General features: G+C 41.5%; 5 protein-coding genes and 1 non-coding gene across 6 annotated transcripts; 1 reads left to right on the forward strand and 5 right to left on the reverse strand.

The window, feature by feature from the left end:
* The first annotated feature begins 2,264 nt into the window (after positions 1–2,264).
* On the forward strand, positions 2,265–5,739 carry LOC121772759 (putative E3 ubiquitin-protein ligase LIN-1). Its single transcript, XM_042169974.1, has 7 exons — positions 2,265–3,282; positions 3,373–3,481; positions 3,546–4,510; positions 4,589–4,736; positions 4,809–5,021; positions 5,096–5,408; positions 5,505–5,739. Exons 1-7 carry the CDS (start codon positions 2,300–2,302, stop codon positions 5,642–5,644), a joined length of 2,871 nt encoding a protein of 956 aa, XP_042025908.1. The 5' UTR covers positions 2,265–2,299; the 3' UTR covers positions 5,645–5,739.
* An 89-nt stretch (positions 5,740–5,828) lies between these two features.
* On the reverse strand, positions 5,829–9,647 carry LOC121772758 (protein argonaute 2-like). The gene is made up of 3 exons (XM_042169973.1): positions 9,164–9,647; positions 7,905–9,069; positions 5,829–7,534 (listed from the first exon to the last, which is right to left on the reverse strand). The coding sequence occupies exons 1-3, from the start codon at positions 9,555–9,557 to the stop codon at positions 6,136–6,138; spliced, it is 2,958 nt and encodes a 985-aa protein (XP_042025907.1). The 5' UTR covers positions 9,558–9,647; the 3' UTR covers positions 5,829–6,135.
* Positions 9,648–11,772: 2,125 nt separating this feature from the next.
* LOC121770849 lies at positions 11,773–12,895 on the reverse strand. Its single transcript, XM_042167625.1, has 2 exons — positions 12,626–12,895; positions 11,773–12,301 (listed from the first exon to the last, which is right to left on the reverse strand). The coding sequence occupies exons 1-2, from the start codon at positions 12,819–12,821 to the stop codon at positions 12,186–12,188; spliced, it is 312 nt and encodes a 103-aa protein (XP_042023559.1). The 5' UTR covers positions 12,822–12,895; the 3' UTR covers positions 11,773–12,185.
* A 1,128-nt stretch (positions 12,896–14,023) lies between these two features.
* Positions 14,024–17,697, reverse strand: LOC121769778 (protein argonaute 2-like). Its single transcript, XM_042166536.1, has 4 exons — positions 17,569–17,697; positions 17,324–17,495; positions 15,847–17,017; positions 14,024–15,543 (listed from the first exon to the last, which is right to left on the reverse strand). The coding sequence occupies exons 1-4, from the start codon at positions 17,629–17,631 to the stop codon at positions 14,133–14,135; spliced, it is 2,817 nt and encodes a 938-aa protein (XP_042022470.1). The 5' UTR covers positions 17,632–17,697; the 3' UTR covers positions 14,024–14,132.
* Positions 17,698–17,995: 298 nt separating this feature from the next.
* TRNAK-UUU lies at positions 17,996–18,068 on the reverse strand. Its single transcript has one exon. It is a non-coding gene; the product is annotated as a tRNA-Lys (tRNA).
* A 696-nt stretch (positions 18,069–18,764) lies between these two features.
* LOC121772002 lies at positions 18,765–22,168 on the reverse strand. The gene is made up of 4 exons (XM_042168915.1): positions 21,779–22,168; positions 20,883–21,513; positions 19,999–20,759; positions 18,765–19,390 (listed from the first exon to the last, which is right to left on the reverse strand). The coding sequence occupies exons 2-4, from the start codon at positions 21,303–21,305 to the stop codon at positions 19,009–19,011; spliced, it is 1,566 nt and encodes a 521-aa protein (XP_042024849.1). The 5' UTR covers positions 21,306–21,513; positions 21,779–22,168; the 3' UTR covers positions 18,765–19,008.
* Positions 22,169–22,786: the final 618 nt, after the last annotated feature.

A 22,786-nucleotide genomic window follows, 5' to 3' on the forward strand; every position in this document is an offset into this window, starting at 1 on the left:
AAGATGAGGTATATAATATTGTTGTGCTCTTCGTCTAAAAACAGGAATTTGGGCCTCCTCTGGCTTATTGGATCTATTCCACGATATTTGGGCTTCAAAAGTCTAGCCCAACTACATTATCTTCGATTAATATAGTACTCCTATAACAATTGTTCAGATTTGAATAAATCCACAAGAAAAACGACCAGTCGATAAGAAATAAACATTGATTTAATTATTAAAAAAATAAGATAAGAAAGAAACATAATAAATCACCACTTAAAGACAAAAACGTGAATGACTCCTTTCATATGGAGTACTTGTTTTCAATTTTCAAATATTATACTAGTAATATACAATTTCAAAATTTGAAAACCCCCTATTTCATACACATTCATTTTTTATACTTGTTCGAATAATTTTGAAAAAAGTAAATATAAAATTTGAAAGAAGATATGTTAGACAACAAAAAATAAGTAGGAGTATTTGTTCGTGTGTATGTGTGTGTGTGTGTGTGTGTGTGAGAGAGAGAGAGAAACCACTATCTCTGAGTGGTTTTTGTCATATCCCATTGGCTGGAGGCCAGCAGTTGGACTCTTTCAGCTGTGAAAGAATTCCAGTGCCAGAAAAGTTTCTAATTATATTCAAGCACTTGGTTCCATTTGACTCTTATCTTATTCCATTTATAGCTTACTTCTTTTCAAATCTCATAGTAATAATTTAGAGTAACTATATTTATTGCTTCAATCTTGATATAAAAGGATAGAAAAAAGCACGACGTTGATATCCATGCATAGTGTTCCTCCACACATATAAGCTTTTTACCCTACACTAATAATGTTAACCCCAAAACTTATTTTTCCATCCACGCCAATGTAAAAATCAGCGGTTGAGCCAGAATTTTATCGCTAAGGACTTGAGAAAAAAAAATTAAATTAAACATAAAAGTTGAAATAGTTACATAAGTAGTTTCACTAGTAACAAACAAACAGTACATCTGTAACCATGATTACTGGCTCGAGAGTAGAGAATCGAATCGGCCCGTATACGCAATTATTCGAGCCCATCCAGCTCAAATCGTCGTGGTGAACGTACTCAACCATGACTAGCGTACCGGTGTCAAATAGTTTGAAGAGAGGGTGTGTTGCATTTATAAGGAAGGATTCCCTTAGAAGGAGGGAATGTTAGGACAATAGAATAGTAAATGGTGGGGGATGGGGATAGGTTTGAAACAATGAAACCCATCACATGCAATGAAAGTAGAAGGGGTTGATGACAAGGGTTATTAGTTTAGGTCGACATCAACTTTTTGGGACAACCAATATTGACGAACCTCATTAGCTATCAACACACGCACTCACACACACACACACACACATGCACATGCACATGCACATGCACATGCTCTCTCTCTCCCTCATTTTCCTATCTCTCTTTGGCTTGATCAATTTATTAAACCTTTTGAATTACTAAATTGAACACAATCCACGTATCCTAAAATGTGCATATTCTTGTTCAAGTACTTTGCATTAATGACTTTTCAATTTGCTCGGCACACTCCTATTTAACACTATTGTCTATAATTAGTAATCTCTTTCTTTCTAAAATTAGTAGAGATCTTTATGATAATTTCATTTTCTATCCTTTTTAAATGGGACAATTCAGCACTAAATCTATTATTGGATTGTGAACTTATTTAAAGAATAATTCACAACTAAATTTATTCTTATAGTAAATCAAGAGATAAAATAATAAGTTTAACTATTTGTTTTTATCATTAGCCTTATTATTTATTGGATGATGAAAATGTTAAATCTAAAATTGATAACAAGATAAAAGAATGGCTGTAGTTGTAGTAATAGTAATAACCAAATATTAGTAGGATTAAAAATGAAAAAGTCAGTGAGTCATGCAAAAAAAAAGTAGAAGTAGATTAATTTTTGTGGGATGCATTGAAAAAAATAAGGCTATTGGGTATGAATTAAGCGAGTGTTACATTTATTCTAGTTTATATTAATTTTGGTATTTAATTTATTATTCCATCGTCCACCTATAAATACAAATGTGGCTCATTGAATTGAACCAATTTCATAATTGCGCAATCTAAACCAACTAACCGTCAAGAAAAGCACTCCCTCCCCAATCCAACAAACTCAGTAAAAGGTAAACCCATCTAAAACAAAATTAAATTACCAACAAAACACAGTAAAAACACATGGTTTTCGAAACCAAATTGAGGTGCAAAATTTGTCGAATTCTACGTTAATTGATTGGCTCTTAAAAAACAATGCCCACAGGCTAAGCTCCAAAACCTACGCCCATGGCTTCCCTCCATAACCTCCTCTCCGAAGACGGCTTCCCCCCTCGCAAACCCCCCAAAAAACTCAACCACAATCCCGACTCCGCCGCCATCACTCTCCCCATCTACATATGCCACGATCGCCGCCGCACCTTCGACTCCTCCTCCCACCGCCCCCGCTTCACCTCCGATGCCAAGTCCGTCTCCGACCCCGACATCGACGCCGCCGCCACCAAGGCCATGATCGCCATCCTCACCGGCTACATCGGCCAGTTCTCCCGCTCCGCCGCCTTCCGCGCCAGCATTCGCGAGAAATCCATCAAAATTCTCAAAAAATCGGCGGCGACGGCGGCGGAAAATGAGGATAGCCGCGAGATTCTCAAACTCATGGAGATTGGAATCGAGAGCGTCGAGAGATTAGTGGACGGAAACAGAGAGAAGAAATTGGATTTGGAGTCGCTGCAGCGATGCATCAAAATCCTCGACCGCTCCGCCGCCTCGTCATCATCGGACCACGACGGTTTTCCTTCCTCTCACTCGTGTCGGAAAACAAGTTCGCGCGTGGCGGCATGCGCGCGCCTCTACCTATCCATCACCTACAAAATCGCGAGAAACGACAAGATTGCGGCGCGGAATCTGCTTCAGGTCTTCTGCGACGCGCCGGAACTTGCTCGCACGCGCCTCCTGCCTGAGCTGTGGGAGCATTTTTTCCTCCCGCATCTCCTTCATCTGAAGATATGGTACAGCAGCGAGCTAGAGAATCTCGCCGGATTAATCAACGGCGCGGAGAAGGAGAAGAGAATCAAAGGCTTGAATCATCTCTATCGTGAGAAAATGGATTCCGGCACGGTTGAATTCGCTTTGTATTACAAAGAGTGGCTGAAAACCGGAGCTCAAGCCCCTTCGGTCCCCGCGGTTTCGCTGCCGTCCAAGCCGATGTCGAAATCGAGAAGGAAATCATCGGAGTCTACGAGCTCTTATCACTCCTCCAGCAGCAAACTGCTGTGAGTTTTGAGTTTTCTTCTTCCATTTTTTTTACATTTATTAGAATTTTTTTATTAGAAAAAAAATAGCTTACAAATTTTTGCATATAGATATCAAGCAGTTTTTGGTGCTAATGTGAAGAGGCAATCAATGGATTTTGATTCAAGAAATGTATGGGATTTTGTGGGAGAGGATGTCAAGCATTGCAATTATATCCATGTAAGTAGCTATTTTATCAATTATGATTCAATTTTGAGTTATAACCGTTATTCAATTCCACCAGAAAAAAGCAGTTTCTCATAGAAGATCATCGAGTTTAAAAGATGATATACAAAAGGCAGAGTTATTACCAGACACCAACAAATCAGATTACTTCAGATTCCTAGGTTGTAAGACTGAGCCAGCAGAGTGTTTCATATCGAAAATCGAGAAAATCAGTGTCAATGATGACAACAGCGACGTCCCCTCGCGGTCGAGCGACGTGGCGGGGGCCATCGCGACGGTCTGCTCGTCCGAGAGCCTAACCGACTGCGAGGCCGCGGTGCGCGCCCTGAGCAGGGCCTGGTTGGCCACTCAGGGCGACGCCCGCCTGCAGCTCGAGGCATCGCTGTCTCAGGCTGCAGTGATACAGGGGATGCTGGAGGTGTTGTACATTTCGAACGATGACGAAATCCTGGAGCTGGCCGTGTCGATTCTGGCCGAGCTCGCGGCCTTGAGCGAGGCCAACCAGCGCTGCGTCCTGGCCTCGGATCCGCAGCTCTCCGTGGGGTTGAGGCTGCTGAGGAGCAGCAGCCTCTTCCTGAAAGCTGCGGCTCTGCTCTACCTAGTGAGGCCGAGGGCGAAGCAGATGGTGTCGACAGAGTGGGTCCCGTTGGTGCTCCGGGTGCTGGAGTTCGGGGATCAGCTGCAGATACTCTTCTCCGTGAGGTGTAGCCCTCACGAGGCGGCGTATTACTTCCTAAACGAGCTCCTGACCGGGTTCGATGAGGACAGGAATTTTGAGAATGCGAAGCAGATGATTTCTCTCGGGGGGTTGGGGTTGGTGGCGAGGAGGATGGACGTGGGGGACGTGTCTGAGAAGAGGCGTGCAGCGTCTCTTCTTCGTCTCTGCATACGGGCAGATGGGAGCTGCCGGCATTTCTTGGTGAAGAATGTGAAGAAGGAGGCCATTTTGGAACTATTAGTGCTTGAGAAGAACCAAGAGAATCATGCTCTTGCTTTGCTTTTTGAGTTGCTTTGTGTTAGCAGGTTGTGATTTTACTATAATGCTACCTTTGATCTTTACTTGATTTGCAGTTTTGTTCATTTTTGTGTTGTTTTGTTTAGGTTAAACAAGAGGATTGAGTTCTTGGCTGGGCTAAGGGAGGGGTGGGAGTGCTTCAACACACTCCACATTCTGCTGCTGCGCCTCCACAAGGCGCGGCAGGAAGAGAGGCCACCCGTTGCTGTCGTGCTGCTCGAGCTGGACCTTCTGGTCTGAAGCCGAACGTTTTCTCCAATTATGTTTACTAGATGTGGCGCTGACACGCTTCTCCTTTGCTGCTAGGGCGACGCCTCTGGGGGCAGCGTCTACAGAGACGAGGCAGTGGACGCAATCATTTCAGCGCTGGACTGCTCCGTGTTCGAAGAAAAAGTCCAGCAGCAAGTAGCCAGAGCCCTCTTGATCCTCGGAGGCCACTTCTCCTACACCGGGGAGGAGGAAATCGAGCAATGGCTCCTGAGAAGAGCGGAAATCAGAGACATCTGCGTCGGCCTAATGGTAACGAAGGATACAAGCAGCTTATACATACTCACCACCTCGATCACTTTTGTAATGTGCTTGTCGTGTTTCAGAAGGAAGACGAGCAGATGAGAGAAAACTGGCAGAGGAAAGCAGCGTTAGCGCTTCTCACAAGCGGAAACACAAGGCTTCTCTCTGCCCTATCTGAGTCCGTTGCAAACAGCATCCCGAGCCTGGCTCGGGCTTGCCTCGTTACCATCTGCTGGATCAGCAGCCATCTCCCTTCGATCGGGGATAGGGATCTCCGCCTTGCAGCATGCTCGATTATTGCCCCACGATTGATGGAATGCTTGATAAATAACAGCAACAACCTTGAGGAAAAGATTTTAGCCTCATTTTCATTGTACAGTCTTACAAATGGTACAGGTAAGAAAATGTGGCAAAATTTTGATTCACCTTTAGCATTATGCATCACTTATAACACATTGTGACTTAATATTTTCGCAACGAAACTTGTATCAGATTATTTTTCGCAGCAGCCCAGAATCGAGAACGAGGTTCAGAACTGCTTGCAGAAGCTGTCTCGAGCGACATGGACAGCAAAGGAGCTAGTTTCTCTCATCAAGAACAGTTCATCATCTGTGAGGTTTCTCTCTGTCTAAATCTTGCTTGTCTTAAAATGTGAGTGTAATTAGCCAATTTGTGTTCTTGTATATAATGATCTTTGTAATAGAGTATTTGCTAGGCTTTCTTGATTCATTTGTGCAAAATTAATGCTAGTTTTGGACTCTTTAAACCTAAAAAGGTTTGTCTCATGTGAAAATCGAAAATAAAACAACATTTTGGAACGTAATTCGAACACAATCGGTCTTTATTCAACAAGAAAATAGTACCAAACAACGACAGAAGATTTCATCCAAAACAAACTTCACACAGCAAAACAACAGAGTTCAACGCAAACACCAAACCAGATAAAACAGGCACACACACTAGCAAAAGCAAAAGCAAAAGCAAAAGCAAAAACAAAAACAAATGGGGGTTGCTTCATGTTGGCTGACGCTACGATACACGAAGCAACACCCATTAGATTCACGCACAAACCCCTTCAAAAGGAGATTGGACGTCTTCATGGGTGTTCTCCGTCTCCCACGCTCTACACGAAGAACATGTTGTTCAACAGATCCGTGTGCATGCTGTAGAAGCTCTGATCAAATGAGGCCCCTCGGGGGTCTTTCTCTAATGCGACCTCTTGGAACATCCGACCCCGGTAAGCAACAAGATCAGCATAGTAGACGGGCGGAACGAGCGACACAGGCTTGGTGCAACGCACGAAGGTGAAGCACATGTCGTATATGAGCTTCTGCAAATGGTTGGATGTGAACCGGTTCTCATCCCAAAGCACGTAGTAGTGAGTGGGCTTGCTCGTCCCGATCCCCCCATAGTGGCTGCACAGATAGAAATCAAAGTCATGAGGATGAACGATTGTGGTGTCCACCACAGTTCCCGGAGGCACATTCCCTGTCTGGCCACCATCGTTCTTGTTCTCAACGAAGAGGCGTGTCTGGTGCCGCTTCTGAGCAACTATCACTGTGATTGGCGGCTGGTAATCATCGCTGTAAATGGCCGCCTTCAGATCTAGCAGCTCCTGCCCGAGCACCATCTCAAACTGCCCCTCACTGACCCCATCACGAAACACCACAATCTTCCTCGGCCTAACCCTATTGAGCTGAGCATAGGCATTCACCAGATTCAAACACATGGCCCCGAAATTCTTGATAGTCTCACATCGATGCTTCTGGGGACTCACCCTCGCAGCATAGCGATTCGCAGCAGGCCAATTCACTGTACCAACGACTGCAGCTATAGACGGGCACTCCTTGTTCATAGGTGCAGGGTGATTCACATCAGCCCCTATAAACATCACATGGTCAGTCGGCTCGAAACCCGAAAGCTTCCCAGATACTTCAAAGTTAGTCCCTCCTAACTTGGCATTGATCTTGAGACAAATATTAGCAAGATACTGATCTTGTCCCTTATTTGCTGGTTGTGACAAACAGCACTGTGTCACAACACCAATCTGTGTCTCCGAAATCCACTTAATGTACTTGTACCCCTGATCCCTTATACTCATCGCACAGACAATCATCTGCGGCTTCTTCCCCTTGCTCAATCTGGACGCCTCACTCACAATCTCCTTGAGAATCTTCTCGAGCCTGTCCACAGAAGAGAGATCCTGCATCCGAGTGAGACGATACACAACAGGCTCAGCCATCTGAATGCCCAGATTCCTGCTCCGACCTCTCAGATTGTCTACAAAAGCACCCACCATCAGCCCATTGTAACGGTCACCTTGCGTGAAGTCCAACAAGGCCCAACAGTCCATAGACTTCGCATCCAGGAATGATTTCCCAACAAGGTTCCATTGGCATTTCTCAGCATCCACTCTTACTGGACGCGAACCACCTACTTTCAACTCCGGAGCACCTATCACTCGGCCTCCAACCTTCGTCATGTTTGTATCAAGACTGATCCCGAAATTCCTAGCAATCTCCCTACAAATAACCAATTCAAACAATCAAATTTTGAACACTTCCATCACATCACAAACAAGTAATCAAATCCACAAAATATCCTCTAACATATAACTACTACATCAGTATATCTACTAAAAAGAATTTACTATCCAAACTTTACCCAAAAAAAGTATATTCATATAAGTTGAGCACATAAAGTAAACATCTACAAATGTTAGGAACTAACAACATAAACAATTCTACAAAAACACCAAATAAAAACACATGATCACATATCTACAGCTTATATATATCTAGCAAACAACATTACACTATCCAAACTTTACCATGTAATCATGTAAGAATGATAGCAACTAACAATGTAAGAAAGAAAGACAGAATTTCATACCCAAAACATCCATCCTCAGCCTTCACCATATCACAAATGTTGTCCCTTCTCTCCCAAGGCTTAACAAGAGTAAGCTTCTTCAAGTAAACAGCAGTATCCTTATCCAAATTGTCCTTCGGAAACCTCTGCCCTTCAGCCAACACACAGAACTCCATAGGTATGACATTCGGCTTGTTCGGTTTTCCCACATCCAAACACGGAATATCCCGGTGCACTATCTCCTTCCCCCATTTCTCCCTAAAATAATCAACAAGATTAACCCTCCTCGGTGGCGCCCCACCCTCTTGATCAACCAATTCGAAAAAGTAATCACGAGGAACCTCTCTCGTCAGCCCTCGAATCGTATACTTCTGATTCGTACGACGGTGATTCACCTTCACTTTCAATCCCCGAAGAACCTCGATGATATCCCTCCCCGCCCTCGGGAACTCATTCACACCTCTCAGATTCAAATGCTGCTTCAGAAACTCAATAACAGGCAACGGCTTCCGAAACGCGAGAACGGAGTAGTCGATACATAGAGACAGGCCCTGGCCCGTGGGCTTGAGGCTCGGGATAAAGCCTTTGTAAGCTGCAAGGCCGCCGCGGAGATCAGCTGCGTTTCGGTCCGAGAAGAAGCTTCTACTGCCGAGAGCGATCCGCTTCCTCATCGGATTCTCCTTCATCACCAAGTCCAGCCCCTGTAATGTGTCGCGAGGAACCTGAGCGATGTTCCCCTTGAGATAGTCCTTGAGCTTCGAGAGGGGGAGCTCGTTCACGAGCTTGATGGTGAAGGTGTACGATCCGGATCGGACGTCCTCGCCCTCGGGGACGTCGACGCGGAACTTGCCCTCGCCGAGGCGGACGGCGCTGAAGACGTTCTTCTCGCCGTCGTAGACGGTTTTGAGAAGCGCGGCGCCGGGGAACGCGAGGTCTTTGATGAAGCGGAGGTCGGATTTCCGGAGTGGTTTCTTCGCCGGACGGCTGCCGTCGGAGGAAACTGGCTTCACGTCGACGTCGTAGTGGTAGACGGTGGCCTCGGCGTTGAAGGAGATCGGGAAGTGGTTGACGACGAGGTTGATTCTGCGGACGGCAAGGGTGCCGTGATCGGGGCGGCGAATTGCCTCAATCTGCCCCTCTTTGCTCTTCGGGGAAAGAGGTTTCTCAGATTCGCGCCGAATTTCAACTGTGGAATTGAAAATCATACCAATTGAGGAATGGATTTATCAATAAATACATCGATTGAGGAATAGATTTTTTTGTTAACTGAAAACACATACCAGCTGGCGCTGGCGCTGGCGCCGGCGCCGGAGGAGAAGCTGCAGAAGGAGAAGCAGGAGGGGGGCGAACGGGTTGAGCGGAGGAAGGAGGGCCCCACGGCCTTCCTGTCCACGTGGATGGCCCCGCAGCAACTGACTGAGCAGGAGGCGGCTGCGGCTGCGGCTGCGGCGGTCTGTATCCCCACGCCGGAGGCTGATTCGACTGCGGCGGAGGGCGGTTAACCCACTGCTGCGGCCGAGCGGGAGGCTGGTTGTAGGATCCACGGCCGGAACCCTCGTATCCTCTTCCGCGGCCGCCGCCACGGCCTCCTTGTTGCTGATCGTCGTAGTTACCGCGCCGACCGCCGCCGCGGCCACGGCCGCGCCCGGAGTTACCGCCTCTGTTACTTTCCATTGTTGTAATGAATCAAGCAAAGCGAAGGATTTTCGAATTTAAGAGCAGAGAATTTAGGTGATTTAGTAAAGCGATGATTAAGCGGAATAGGATTCGCCTATTAATTAAGGTACGATGTGGAAATTCATTGGACGAAAAAGGGCTCTTGCTTAGTGAGGAAGCATGAGTGAAATTAATGAGTAATTTACTAGAATATGATTAAATTTCGCGGGGTAGAATGGGAATCCGATTGGGACATTCTAGAAAGATCCGTTAAGGTTTTAGAAGCAACTGAGAAACAGATAGGCTCTAAACTTGAAACTGAATGTCGTGTGTGGGTCGTGGTGCAGTGGTGGGCCCTGGTTTGTAGGATGAATTACAGTATGTTTTTAAATAAAAATTTATGTATGGAATACTGAATAGGTGACTTATATAGTATTTAGTCAATATATTTCGAAGATAGGATTATATTAATTTGTAAGGCATGATTTATTTATGGCACTTGCCCACTTTGTTCATGATTTATTTCTATGGATAATTGTTTTTATTACATGTCACATTAAATATTTCAAGAGAATTGTATTTTAGATAAGAATAAAGATAATTGTATTGAATGTTAGAAATTGCTACATGTATTTTTCCTAAAATATCCAATGTAAAAATATTACTCGTGAATAGACATACATGGAGCTTGTATTGACACTTTGTTAATAGACGTTGTATTAAAGTACAGTACTACAGTAGTGATGTCACTTGTGCCATCTATTGAAGTGACTATAAATCAGCGCGAAAAATAGTCATTAGGTACGCCAATGTATACCTTGATAATGGTAATAATAATAATAATAATAATAATAATAATAATAATAATAATAATAAAATATAGTAGCTTATAATTTACATAATTGAGTAGCAATAATGGACCTATTAAAATTTCGGTTTATGAATATTAATTAATTTAAAATGTAGTAACATTTTACATATTTACCCTTTTAAGAATTTATTAAAGTTCAAAATTTTAAATTAAATATGTGCAAATTTATGAAAATATTAAATGCACAATTATGTTCAAATTAAACTGTAAATCATTCAAGCCAAATTGTTTTTTATTACATCTTTGGATATATAAGTAGGAGTAATTTAATAGTACTAAGAAATAATATAATTAATTTAAATAAAATCTGTATGATCTTATTAATAAGTAAGGAACGTTTATATTCATCAAAGTAAAGAACTAAAACTAAAGTTACGTTATAATGTTGGAAAATTTTCCACTAGGGATTTAACATGTCACGCATAGACCAAGACTTATTTAATTGAGTAGAAGTTGACGTAATAAACGACAAAATTAGTTGTTACATTCAATTTCATGGATACTTATCTTGAGACGCGTTTTCTTCTTCTTTTGCACACTACTACCAGTAGTACTTGCAAATAAATTTTGGACCTGTTGTGAAAGTAGATTTTTGAATTAATGTTGTATAAAATTATAATTTTATCAATATTCACTAATTTCGGACCTACCTATTTACTCTGTTTAATAAATTATTCACTATTTACATGGCCCCCACGTTATTTTTCTCTTTTTGCCTACGTCAAAATTATTAAAAACAACATATTTTGTGTGTAAAAGTTAGCCCACATATATAGTGGTTTATGTATGAGGAAAATTTTCAAATTTCGTGACTCTGTTTCGTATTTAAATCAAATTCAATTGATTACATGCCATTTCAGTAAAAAACAATGACAAGTTGTAAATAATGTTAGCCGATAAGTATACTGAATTGGGCCAGAGTGTAATTAGATTAATACTTCTGAAACTGATTTTTAAATTAATAATATGTCAAATTAGAATTTTATCAAAATATTGTTACAACCTATTATTCTTTTTTAATTTGATAAACCGTGGATAAAAAGATATTATCATGCTACAACTTGATCGTTGCTACTTGCTTAAATATATTACCGAATTAAGTGTGGTAAATTAAAAATTGTGATCGTCTCAATCTTCTTTAGTAAAAAGTACTGTATACACTGTCTTCAAGAAGTTAGTATATTTGATTTTGTTTAGTGCAATATAGCCCACAACTTAACTTTATGTGCCAGAATATTTAATTTTGTTTAGTATATATAAAAACTATTTATGTTATTATAATCTCACTTCAATCCATGGTTAATTATTCTAGCATTAGAGTAGCTTCTTGACAACCTATCAGAGTGCAATATGGCGCACAAATAACATAATGATGACTCCATAACCCAAATTCAATCGATTAAGTACATTTTGAGATTGATGCTAAGGAAAAAACAAGCACACACAAATAGAAGCATCTCACCCATTGGAAAGTCACTCAAACTTGGACCTAGTCCAATTAGATTCACGTACAAACTAACAAGCACACACACAAATAGAAACATCTCACACATTAGAAAGTCACTCAAACTTGGACCTAGTCCAATTAGATTCACGTACAAACTAACAAGCACACACACAAATAGAAACATCTCACACATTGGAAAGTCACTCAAACTTGGACCTAGTCCAATTAGATTCACGTACAAACTACTTCCTATGCATAAAAACGTGTCATCTGCGAAGAGGAAGCGTTTATGCATAGGAGGGAGGTTAACACATGACGGCTCGCATCATCACTCTCCCGGCGAGTAGCTCAAGGAGATCAACAAGCGGCCCCACCACTGCACCGATATCGACCAGCAGAATTCTCCTAGTCCGCATCCGCGAACTCGAATCAACACTTCATTTCCTACATCGTTCAACAATTAGTCAATTAAATCGCTGAATTTTGTAATCAATTGAAGCATTTCACGAACGAGATGAATCGATCAATGCAGAAAATTCACGGTGGAGATCTGTAATCAAGAGCGGTCTATGTTTGCTAAGTAAAATTTATTCGAAAGTACTAGTATATTTTTAGGTGATGTAGATTGCTGATAGGAGCTTCTATCTTACAATCTACACAAAATCTGCATAAATTGAACTACTTTATAAGATAGAAATTTAAAAAAAAAATAGATTTATTAGGGGCTTAAGCCCCTGATTGGTACATGTGTGTCCGTTATTAACATACCGTGCTGCGGAGGAGGCTGATCCGGCGCGGAGCAGCACCTCCTACCTGCGGTGGCGGGGGCTGGTTTATCTGAACCGGGAGATCCATGCTTAGGTGCGCCGCGGTAACGATTCGGTTTATTCTGGTTATGCCAGCGTCCTCCTCTTCCGCCACTGCCACTGCCACCGCGTTCGAGGTTGCATTTGCCGCCGGCCATTTTGTTTTTGGGAAAATTGAGTGGAAGAGAAAAAAATGATCTGAGATTTAAGTGGGTTGAGGAATGTATGATAAAAAAAAATGATCTTATTTATGAATACACATTACGCAGGAAAAGTAATTATGCGTTGCTTCTTTCAAAAGAAAACGTAGTATTTTGGATTATAATAAAATAGAGAAATGATGTGCTACGTACCTTATACGAGCTCTATATGTGAGTACCACTCTCGTTTGATGTATGTTTAACATTGTTTGTTTCGATTTATATATTTAGTTTGATTCTAATCTATTAAAAAATGTTATTGAAGTTTTTAATTTTACAAAATTCATAAAAATCAAATCTCGATTTGCTCGTTTTCTTTATAACTTCAAATAAATTAATAAACAAACAAATCGAGATTTGATTTTCGTGAATTTTGTGAAATTAAAAACTTCAATAACATTTTTTAATATATTATAATTGAACTAAATATATAAATCGAAACGAACAATGTTAAATGTACATAAAATGAGAGTAGTGTTGAGCTCACATAAAGTACATGGCATATTATTTCTCAAATAAAATATATCATTAATTGTTAATAAATTCTTAAACTCTCACCAAACCAATACCGACTCGATGTCAACTCTAAAATATTGTGCTATTGTATTGATTTGTCAAGTTTTGCAACCAAAATATTACTACTTAATTCTAATTTTGCGGCCATCAATTACGTTATTTTAGTTGATGTTGTCAAAACATGTTTGTCCAAATTTTAAAGTTACAATGTAGGTAACAAAAGATTTTAGAAGGAGTAGTAAGTAAATAGGCAAAAGAAAAGGAGTGTTGAAAAAAGAAAAGGATAAAGAACGAAAGTGCGTGGAAAATATACAAAAGGAAAATCAGTTACTTGCATGGATTAGCATGCTACAGTATACAGGAACTGCGAAAGCATAGTCTAACAATAGTATGAAACGACAAACGACTTTGTAGTTTAAGCAGATGACGTCAACTTTGATTGACTCAAGTACTGTGGGACCCACCGACCAACAGTCTTGACATGTACTCTTTCTTGATAATTCACTTTATTCTATTCTTTTACTTTACTTGAAAATTCCAAAGTATTATCCCTAGTGCCTAATCACATCATACTTTACTTAAAATTCCAAAGTATTATCCCTACTGCCTAATCACATCATAATTCTTATCATAAGATGAATACGTTAACAAAACAAACAAAAACAATTTGTGCATTTTCATCGTGAATTCGAATAACTCGATTATTCTTCACGTCTTTAGATTCACACACAAACTCTACAGTGTACAAGCACATCAAACGAAAAACATGATGTTCCGAAGATCAGGGTGGAGTTGATAGAAACTTAGATCGAAAGTGCGAGGCCTCGAAGCCGGAACGGAATGAGATTGGAACTCCTTTGCCGCTTCTTGAAACAGACGCCCGCGGTAGGCTACGAGGTCCGCGTAGTACACCGGAGGGACGAGCGACACCGGCCTCGTGCTCCGCGCGAACGTGAAGCACAGGTTGTATATAAGCTCCTGCAGTTGGTCGGACGAGAAGGAGTTCTCGTCCCACAGCACGCAGTACCGTACGGCCTTGCTCGTCCCAATCCGCCCGTAGTGGCTGCAGAGGTAGAAGTCGAACTCGAACGGGTGAACGATCTTCGTGTCAACAACCGTCCCGGGAGGCACATTCCCCGTGGCGCTTCCGTCCCCGAGATTCTCGAGAAAGAGGCGCGTTTTGTGTCTCTTCTGAGCCACGACGAGGGTGATTCTTGGCTGGTAATGATAGTCAAATACGGCCCTCTTCAAGGCGGATAGCTCCTCGTTCAGCACCATATCAAACTGCCCCTCGCTCACTCCGTCGCGAAAAACAACGATTTTCTTGGGTTTAATCCCGTTGAGCTGGTGGTACGTGTTGACGAGATCCCTGCAAATGGGCCCCAAGTCCAGAATCTTCTCGGTTCTGTGGTCTTGAGGCGAAACTCGTGCGGCGTAGCGATTCACAGCAGGCCAGTTAACTGTGGCGACGACGGCAGCTATAGATGGAGTGGTCGATTTCTTTGAGAGTGGATGATTAACATCAGCACCAACGAACATAACATGATCTTCCTCTTCGAAATGAGGAAGTCTTCGAGTGAGCTCCACGTTGCTTCCTCCAAGCTTTGCGTTTATCTTGAGGCAGAGGTTCCCAAGAAACTGGTCATCTCCTCTGTTCGCATGGTTGGACAAGCAACACTGAGTTACAACGCCTACTCGCGTCTCAGATACCCATTTAAGGTATTTGTATCCATGGTGTTTCTCAGCCATGACACAAATTATTATCTGCAATTTGTTCCAACATTTTCTGTTGCCTTCATGAACAACATTTCTGAGAAGCTCTTCCAGTCTGCTCACTGAAGAGAAGTCGCGCATGCCGGTTGAATGGCAGAGCAAAGGCTCTTCCATGACGATTCCTAAACTCTTGGATCGATTTCTCAGATTGCTGATGAAATCCTTTGCTCTGAGCTTTGGAAAATCAAGAAAGCTGAAATCAATCAAGGCCCATCTATCAATTCGTTTTCCTTCCACAACAGAATTCTCAGCCAGGTTCCATTGGCGTTTCTCGTCTTCAACTCTTACTACATCAACGGCACCAAGCTTCAAATCTGGTGGGCCAATTATCCGACCTTCTACAGATGTCATATTCTTCTCAACTTGAAATCCAAAATTTCGAGTGACATCTCTGAGACAAAAAATATTGGAGAGTTTAATTGCGAGCTTATATTTCACGTTTAATTTCAAACAATGCCATCAAAGAGACATCGACAAGCAGAGTTCAAGTCAAGATAATAACTATTTCCTCAAAACAACTACAGCAATAGTTCCAAATCGAACTACATACAGGGAAAAATAGTTGAACTGGACGGCACATAAAGGATTAAAATATGGAGATGGAAAGAAAAAAAGTATGCTAATCAGATTGCAGAATGATGCTAGATGTCATACGATAACACACAAACATGCAGAAAAAGTTAATGAAACGCACCCACAGGGTCCATCATGATCTTGCATCATCTCACTGATTGTGTTTCTCCTTTCTGGTGGCCGAGGCAAACATTTTTCTTTCATTTTCTCCTGTCGGGATTCATCCAAAAGCTCTCTTCTGTACCGTTGCCCCTCAGTTAAGATGCAGAATTCCATCGGAACATGATTTGTACGATTATTTCTGCCGAGAATCAAGCAAGGGATATCCTGGTAAACAATCACCTTCCCATATTTCTCCCTGAAATATTGCACAAGACTGACTTTGACAGTAGGATCCTGTCCTTTGGGATCAACAAAATCAAACCAAAGATCACGGGTAATTTTTTCAGTCAACCCAGCTATAGTGAACTGCTGCTTGGTACGACGATGAGTTACTCTAACTGTCAACCCTTTCAAAGCATGTGCAACCCTCCGCCTCAAGTGCAAATCAAGAAATGCTCCATCAAATTCAGGTATATGCTCCTTGAGGAACTCTACAACTGGCAACGGCTTGCGGCATGACATAACCGAGCAGTCCAAGCACAATGCAAGGCCCTGGGCAGTAGGCCGCAAAGTTGATTGGAAGCCTCTATATGCTGCCATACCACCCCCAATATCATCTTCGACCCTGAAACTGGAAGGGTAAAAGTATCTATCAATGGAGATCCTATACCTCGAAGGATTCTCCTTCATTACCATATCCATCCCTTGCAGTATGTCACGAGGCACATAAGGCACCTTACCACTCAAATAGTCTTCCAGCTTGGAAAGCTTCAGCTCATTCATTATCTTGATCGAAACTACGTATGTCTGAGTAGACAAGTCTTCAGCCGATAGCTCCACTCTGAATTGGCCAGTGGGTAGCGAAACTGCACTGTAGAGATTCTTTTCACCATCATAAGCAGTCCGATTAGCTGGAAACCGCGCTTGATCATCGAGGAAGAGTTTGTTCAGTATCAAACGAAGTCCACCCGTGTTCCTCAACCTTCTTGCCGGTCTTTTTTCATACGATACTAATTGTCTGATATCCAAACTATAATGGTATATGGTATTCCTTGGGTTGAATTTGACAAGAAAATGGTTTACTAGTAGGTTGACTGATCTTCCGGCAATGGACCTGCTCTCCGGCCGCCTAACAGGTAAAATTCTGTTCTCGGATTGTTGTGGTGGTGCGCTCCACAAGGGCTGCCGTTCTGAAATGCTCAACAATTCAAAGTTTCCAAGTTCAGCACTATCCAGAAAATCATACAACCAAAATAATACTCCGTAGTAGTACAAAGGAATCAGCAATTACACTCACAAAAAACCAGTCCTGATATATTTTTAAAGCAAAAACAGAGGAAAAATCTCAACAACAATCAATTCATCATAATAAGAGGCAAGTAAGCTATCACAGTAATAAACTAAAAAAAATGGAGAGAAAATCATAGAATCAAGGCAAAATACATCGATTTGTTACTTTATAGACCACAATTGAGGGGAAAACAGCAAAATCATACGTATAGGAAGTATAGAAGTTCGCTGGGGAGTGAGAGCAGGAGCGCTCTCGCTAGACCGGCCCACACCCTGCCGTTGAAGCGGCGGCGACTGATGCTCACCCCCGGCATTGCTAGACTGCGGGATCCGGAGGTGCGGTGGTCTGTATTTTGTTTGCGGCGCCTCTGCCGCCGGCTGTCAGGCAAAAACATTGATCCACTGTGTTAGGACTATCCGGAATAACAGTAGCGGAATCATGGAGACTCACCCGGAGTTGTTGGCCGCTCGGTCTCTGATCGCCGCCGCCGCGACTGAGGCGATCGCCGTCCATTGAAGAAGAATCAGTTGCAGAATTAAGGGTTTGAAGTTTCAAAATTATTTTACAAAAAATGACGAACTCCTATTTTTTTTTATTATTATTATTAATGTCAAATAGGAAGATAATTAGTGAATACTTACGGTCTGGCTACCTTAATTTAATTATTGAGATATTAAAAAATATTAGCAAAATTTATTTTAATTAATATTAATTTTGAAATAATTTTATAGCAAATTTTATTAAGTTCAAGTAACATAAAGATAGAAAACATTGTTAATAAGCAAAGCAACAAAAATATTGTTTAGAAATGCAATCAAAACGGAAAGGGTGGCGAAGTGGTTTTGTAGTTAACTAGTTATAATAAAAAAATTAATATCGCCGTCTGTGGGAATCGAACCCACGACCACGTGGTTAAAAGCCACGCGCTCTACCAGCTGAGCTAAGACGGCTTCTGCTCTATTTCAACGGCAGTTTCTATATAGCTAAGTTTAGAGTTTAGTGATGGATATAGAATATTGAGTATTCTTGTGTAGACATTCTTCATTGAATCATATTAATAATAAAGATCATCTTTGTCCCGTGGATGTATGTTTTAAACCGAATCTCATAAATTCGTCTTGTGTGTTCAATTTCACGTGCATAATTACATTAATATCAAGTATATCAACTTGGTATGGAGTAAAGATATACGAATCTAACAATTGTTGTATCACTACACCATACCAACATTCCATATATAGATGCTCCAATCCAGTACATGGACAACCTTGTTTCCATTGTTGAAATATAAGGCCGGTCAACGTAGTTTGACTGTGTTGTATAAGTAAAGAAATAACGACTATCGGAGTGTGTAAATAGGACGAGAAAAGATATAAAATATCGATTATTGGGCTAGCACCTAAAGTATTGAAAGAGAAAAGTAGAGGATATAGGAGTAGTAATAATGTTGTTAACTGAACTAAAATTTCAATATGGTTAAATTGTCCAACCAATTCGGTGGGTCCGAATAACACTGCGAAATCATTAAAATAATGCTGTGTAGAACATAGGTGGAAATCTACTTGTTAGATTAAGAACACGTGATCTACTACAAGTGTACAACAAAGAGGTGAACCAGTAGGAGTGTAGGAGTATAACATGAAATCTGATGGAGTATTAATTTCTTTTTCATTTTGCTTTTCAATGACGATAACAATATATTTTCCTCTCATATCTCTCCTCTTGAATCTGTTCATCAAGAATCGGACAGAAATCTCGATCATTATACATATGATGTAATCGAGCACGAGCACTAGCACGAGCTCGGTTTACGAAGCTAAAGCAATACCGAAAGGTAGCCCCGAAGGAGTGAGAGTGAGGTGCTCTACCTCTCCTATATACGTTCCAGCGTCACTGTATGTAGTCTTCGTAGTAGTTATCGCTTATGACAGAGACGAACCTCTCGAGCCAAGGCAGCTGATGCAGATCCTTCATCGCATCTGCATACGAGTCCGTGCACTGCGGGGGCGCTTGATATGGATTTTGCTCGTTCAAACCGAACCCTCCGGCAAGGAACCTCTGGATCAGGGCCAGCTGCGACCGCTCTTGATCCGAGTAAGCGTCCATTGTCATCGGGAGTGACGCAAACGAGTCCCACGCCCACTGCTCCAGCTGCTGGGTAGGGTACGCGGCCATCTCCTCTGAGTGATCGTCTTCCCAAAACGCGCAGTGGCATGTCTGCAGCCCGTCCCTGTAGTCTGCCCCACACGAGTAGCAGAACTCGTGCCCGCACCTGAAAAGGAGAAATGGGATGAGAATCGAGCACACAAAATTGCCTCGTTCGTCTCTTTCAGCATTTAACCATGCCAATTCAACGTGAATTATGAGCGGAACACATAACCCCAATACGAAACCCAACGAACAATAAAGACACGAGCAAGAGCTTGAAATTATCGACTCTTGACGGGTAATATCAAGGGGTAACTTTGCCTAACTGTACGAGCTTTCGCCCAATTCTGGTTCCATGTACTGAAGCGTCGTTAAGCCATCTAGACGTTTCAAGCATCCACGTCAGCATTAATTTGGGGCGATTAACAATCGTGTTATGCATCAGAACGACTGAAAATTGATTTATTTGGAGGTAGAATCAACCCTAACATTACCTCCGTCCTTTAAAACTAGAAACTACTTCTATTTTGGTCTATCCCTTATAATTAGAAACTTCCTATTTTAGGAAATTTTTTCTCTCTAATGAGGTGAGACTCATTCTTCACTAACATAACTTCAACCACTTTTTCTTTCTATCTCCTTCTTACTTTATCAATCGTGCATTAAAACTCGTGTCGTAGTATCGATTATGGTAGTACTAATTTGTCACGCTAGATAACAAAATCATCTTACCAGCAAGTCATGTGGTAGCAGCCATGAGCTAGCTCGATCATCGTCCTGCACTGCAAGCAGCGTCTCCACCTCTTGTTCCGGGCCAGACGATGCAGGGTCAAATCAGAGGCATCTCTCTCCTCCAACGGGAGCCTTTGATACTCATCGCAGGTCATGGAAGAATGCCACGGCACCTCACAATCAACACAGATGAACCCTTGACAGACGGGACACTCCACACAGCTGTTGTCCGACTGGCTCGACGAGCTTGCCCTAGTCGACAAGCAATCGTAAGGGTCAAGCAGCACTGAGCAGGTAGGATACGGGCAGTACATCTTGTTAGAGCTCAGCACGTCTGCTTCTCCGAGGGCTCTCTCCAGAGACTCGTAAGAGGCAACGGGAAGAAATGTCCTGCACTCTGAAGCCGAAATGCAGTACTTGCATCCCAACTGAGGGCATCTGATTGGCACTTGACTGTAATCCACTTTCCCCTCCACATAGGTTTTCATACAGTGGGAGCAGAACCTATGGGAACATTTGAACGAGAGCATCATCGAGGAGAGCTTCTCCTCGCAGCAAATCGAGCAGTTCTCCATTGGTTCCTCCCCGTTACAACGAGAGGAGACTATACCAACAGCAACTTGAGCTAAACTTAACGCCTTGAGTACGTCACTAGTTGGGACGAGTTTTAGAACAAACGTCTCAAAATTACATGCCTGTTCCATGATCCTTTGACCCAATGCTGCCAAAAGAGGACTCTCAACAACCTTATTATCAACAATCTGAGAAAGAAATTCACAAAAGATTCAACATTGAATGTATCAAAAAAATTCTTGATCAATATATTTCAACAATGAATTCTGCAAGAACGTGAATTTGGGGGTTTAGGTTTAGCAGCTCCTCACCTGACTATGCAAGATTTCAGAATCCGTGAAGGCTAAAACGCGTCTAGCCTCGTGCTGTGCAGCCTCAGAGAAACCATCCAGCAATGCCAAACACTCTGCAACCAGCTCCTCTACATAGAAATCAAGCTTCTTCTGGACCTGAACCAGAGTCGAACATCCCAGCCTCTCGATCACCACCCCGATTCCAGAAATCCTAGCCCCCGAATCACCGGGGCAGATAACAGACACACCCTTAAAATACATTTTAACTACATTCTCATCTAAATCCACCTTCACATGATCTTCCTTCTCCTTCAATTCATCCTCATCTTCGCAGCAGCTCTTGAAATCGTCTTCATCTTCCTCCACCCTCAAACCCAATGCTTCACTCCCACCTTCCATGTTTAAATTCCTGCCAAGAACTCCTTCTTCATCCATTGCCATCCACTAATTTCCCCCAATCACCAAAAATTCCTTTATTTCCAGATATCTCAGATTCAAAAATCTCCCAAAATAGAAAAAAAAAAAATCAAATCACTCTTCAACCAGATACAGGGGAGGAAATGAATGGCCAGGAAATCAACAAATTTCGCCAAACATCAACCAAAATCTTATCAGCATTCCTGATTATCTTCAATCCTCATACCGAACTCTGTACGGATATTCAAGAACCACACATCAGCTTCAAGATCCAATTTTTCGAAATAAAGCATACAAATACAAATATAATATGCAGCATAAAAATTAGCCCACAAAAGAAGCTCCCCCCACCACCAAAAAAGGGCATTCAACAAATTATTTTAATGTGTTCATAAACCCAACAAAGCAAAAAACCCACATCGCAATTCTGTATGCAGAAATAATTAATCCACAAATTTAAAAACAAAGCAGAAATATGCAGAGAATGGAAGAATCACCTGACACTGTATCTGAGAGAATTACTTTGTTTATTAGTAATAAACATGTATATACAAATGTTTGCATTCACAGAGCCATAATCCGGCAAATCCTGCCTTGTGTCTGCAAATAGGCATTCGCATAATTTTTCTTTCTTGATTGCAGAGAGAGAGAGAGAGAGAGAGAGAGAGAGATCAGTTACTGTGGCTTTGGGCAGAGCTTAATACTCCTATTTTGTTGATTTTCTATTTAACAAAGTTAATTTTTTGCAAAGCTGAAGTTTGGAGCTTTTACCACTATGTGGAAATGGCAAAAGAAATCCAAGAAATTAGCCACAAAATATGATCTTTAACAGAAAGAGATAAAGAAGTAGGAGTATAAAATAAATATTCTTATCTCTTACTTTTGTCTAGTATTTATTCTCCCACTAGATTCAACTCAAGCACTACTGATCTATATTCTCTTTATGTCACATAAATATATAATTTAATAAATTCATAAGTTTGAAATCCGAGCTTAGAATCACACAAAATGCAGGTCAAATTAAAATAATTAGTTACTGCATGTATTTTACTCAAATTCTTCGTATAATTCATTCGTGTATGCTTTGCTAATTTACTCAAATTATGATTTACTTTATTTAAAAAATGGAAATGATTTTCTTTTTTGCATTAAAAAACAGCGCAGAATTACAAACTGTGTTGGTGGGGCCCACACGTGATTAATTAAGGACGTGGCAGCTTGAAAAAGGCGGAGGTGCATGATTAAATTTGGAGGTTAGCGCATGGAATGTGAGCCCCCCCATTATATTCTGTTCACATGATTTAGAAATGACGCACTTAATTGCCAGACAAAAATATGAAGTAATGTATTAAATTAATTTCAAGATTCGAAAAATAAAATCAAAAACCAACAAACAGTAGAAGCACATGTCCCTTGCGTTTGTTTCAAGCCTAATCTGTTTGACTTGTTTGCACTTTACATTGGCTTTTTGTAATTTACTAGTAGCATGAATTTTTAAATAACCA

This window comes from Salvia splendens, chromosome 16, assembly GCF_004379255.2.
Source record: "Salvia splendens isolate huo1 chromosome 16, SspV2, whole genome shotgun sequence".
NCBI classification, from domain to species: Eukaryota; Viridiplantae; Streptophyta; class Magnoliopsida; order Lamiales; family Lamiaceae; genus Salvia; species Salvia splendens.

Coding starts and splice junctions, on each gene's coding strand:
- LOC121772759 (XM_042169974.1), top strand. CDS start 2,300: ATGGCTTCCCTCCATAACCTCCTCTCCGAAGACGGCTTCCCCCCTCGC. Junction 5,022..5,095: donor ACATCTGCGTCGGCCTAATG/GTAACGAAGGAT, acceptor GTCGTGTTTCAG/AAGGAAGACGAGCAGATGAG. Junction 5,409..5,504: donor CAGTCTTACAAATGGTACAG/GTAAGAAAATGT, acceptor AACTTGTATCAG/ATTATTTTTCGCAGCAGCCC.
- LOC121772758 (XM_042169973.1), bottom strand. CDS start 9,557: ATGGAAAGTAACAGAGGCGGTAACTCCGGGCGCGGCCGTGGCCGCGGC. Junction 9,070..9,163: donor GCCAGCGCCAGCGCCAGCTG/GTATGTGTTTTC, acceptor TCAATTCCACAG/TTGAAATTCGGCGCGAATCT. Junction 7,535..7,904: donor GCTGAGGATGGATGTTTTGG/GTATGAAATTCT, acceptor GGTTATTTGTAG/GGAGATTGCTAGGAATTTCG.
- LOC121770849 (XM_042167625.1), bottom strand. CDS start 12,821: ATGGCCGGCGGCAAATGCAACCTCGAACGCGGTGGCAGTGGCAGTGGC. Junction 12,302..12,625: donor TCAGCCTCCTCCGCAGCACG/GTATGTTAATAA, acceptor TGAACGATGTAG/GAAATGAAGTGTTGATTCGA.
- LOC121769778 (XM_042166536.1), bottom strand. CDS start 17,631: ATGGACGGCGATCGCCTCAGTCGCGGCGGCGGCGATCAGAGACCGAGC. Junction 17,496..17,568: donor CGAGCGGCCAACAACTCCGG/GTGAGTCTCCAT, acceptor TTTGCCTGACAG/CCGGCGGCAGAGGCGCCGCA. Junction 15,544..15,846: donor GATCATGATGGACCCTGTGG/GTGCGTTTCATT, acceptor TTTTTGTCTCAG/AGATGTCACTCGAAATTTTG.
- LOC121772002 (XM_042168915.1), bottom strand. CDS start 21,305: ATGGCAATGGATGAAGAAGGAGTTCTTGGCAGGAATTTAAACATGGAA. Junction 20,760..20,882: donor CTGAAATCTTGCATAGTCAG/GTGAGGAGCTGC, acceptor TTTCTTTCTCAG/ATTGTTGATAATAAGGTTGT. Junction 19,391..19,998: donor TGCTACCACATGACTTGCTG/GTAAGATGATTT, acceptor TCTCCTTTTCAG/GTGCGGGCACGAGTTCTGCT.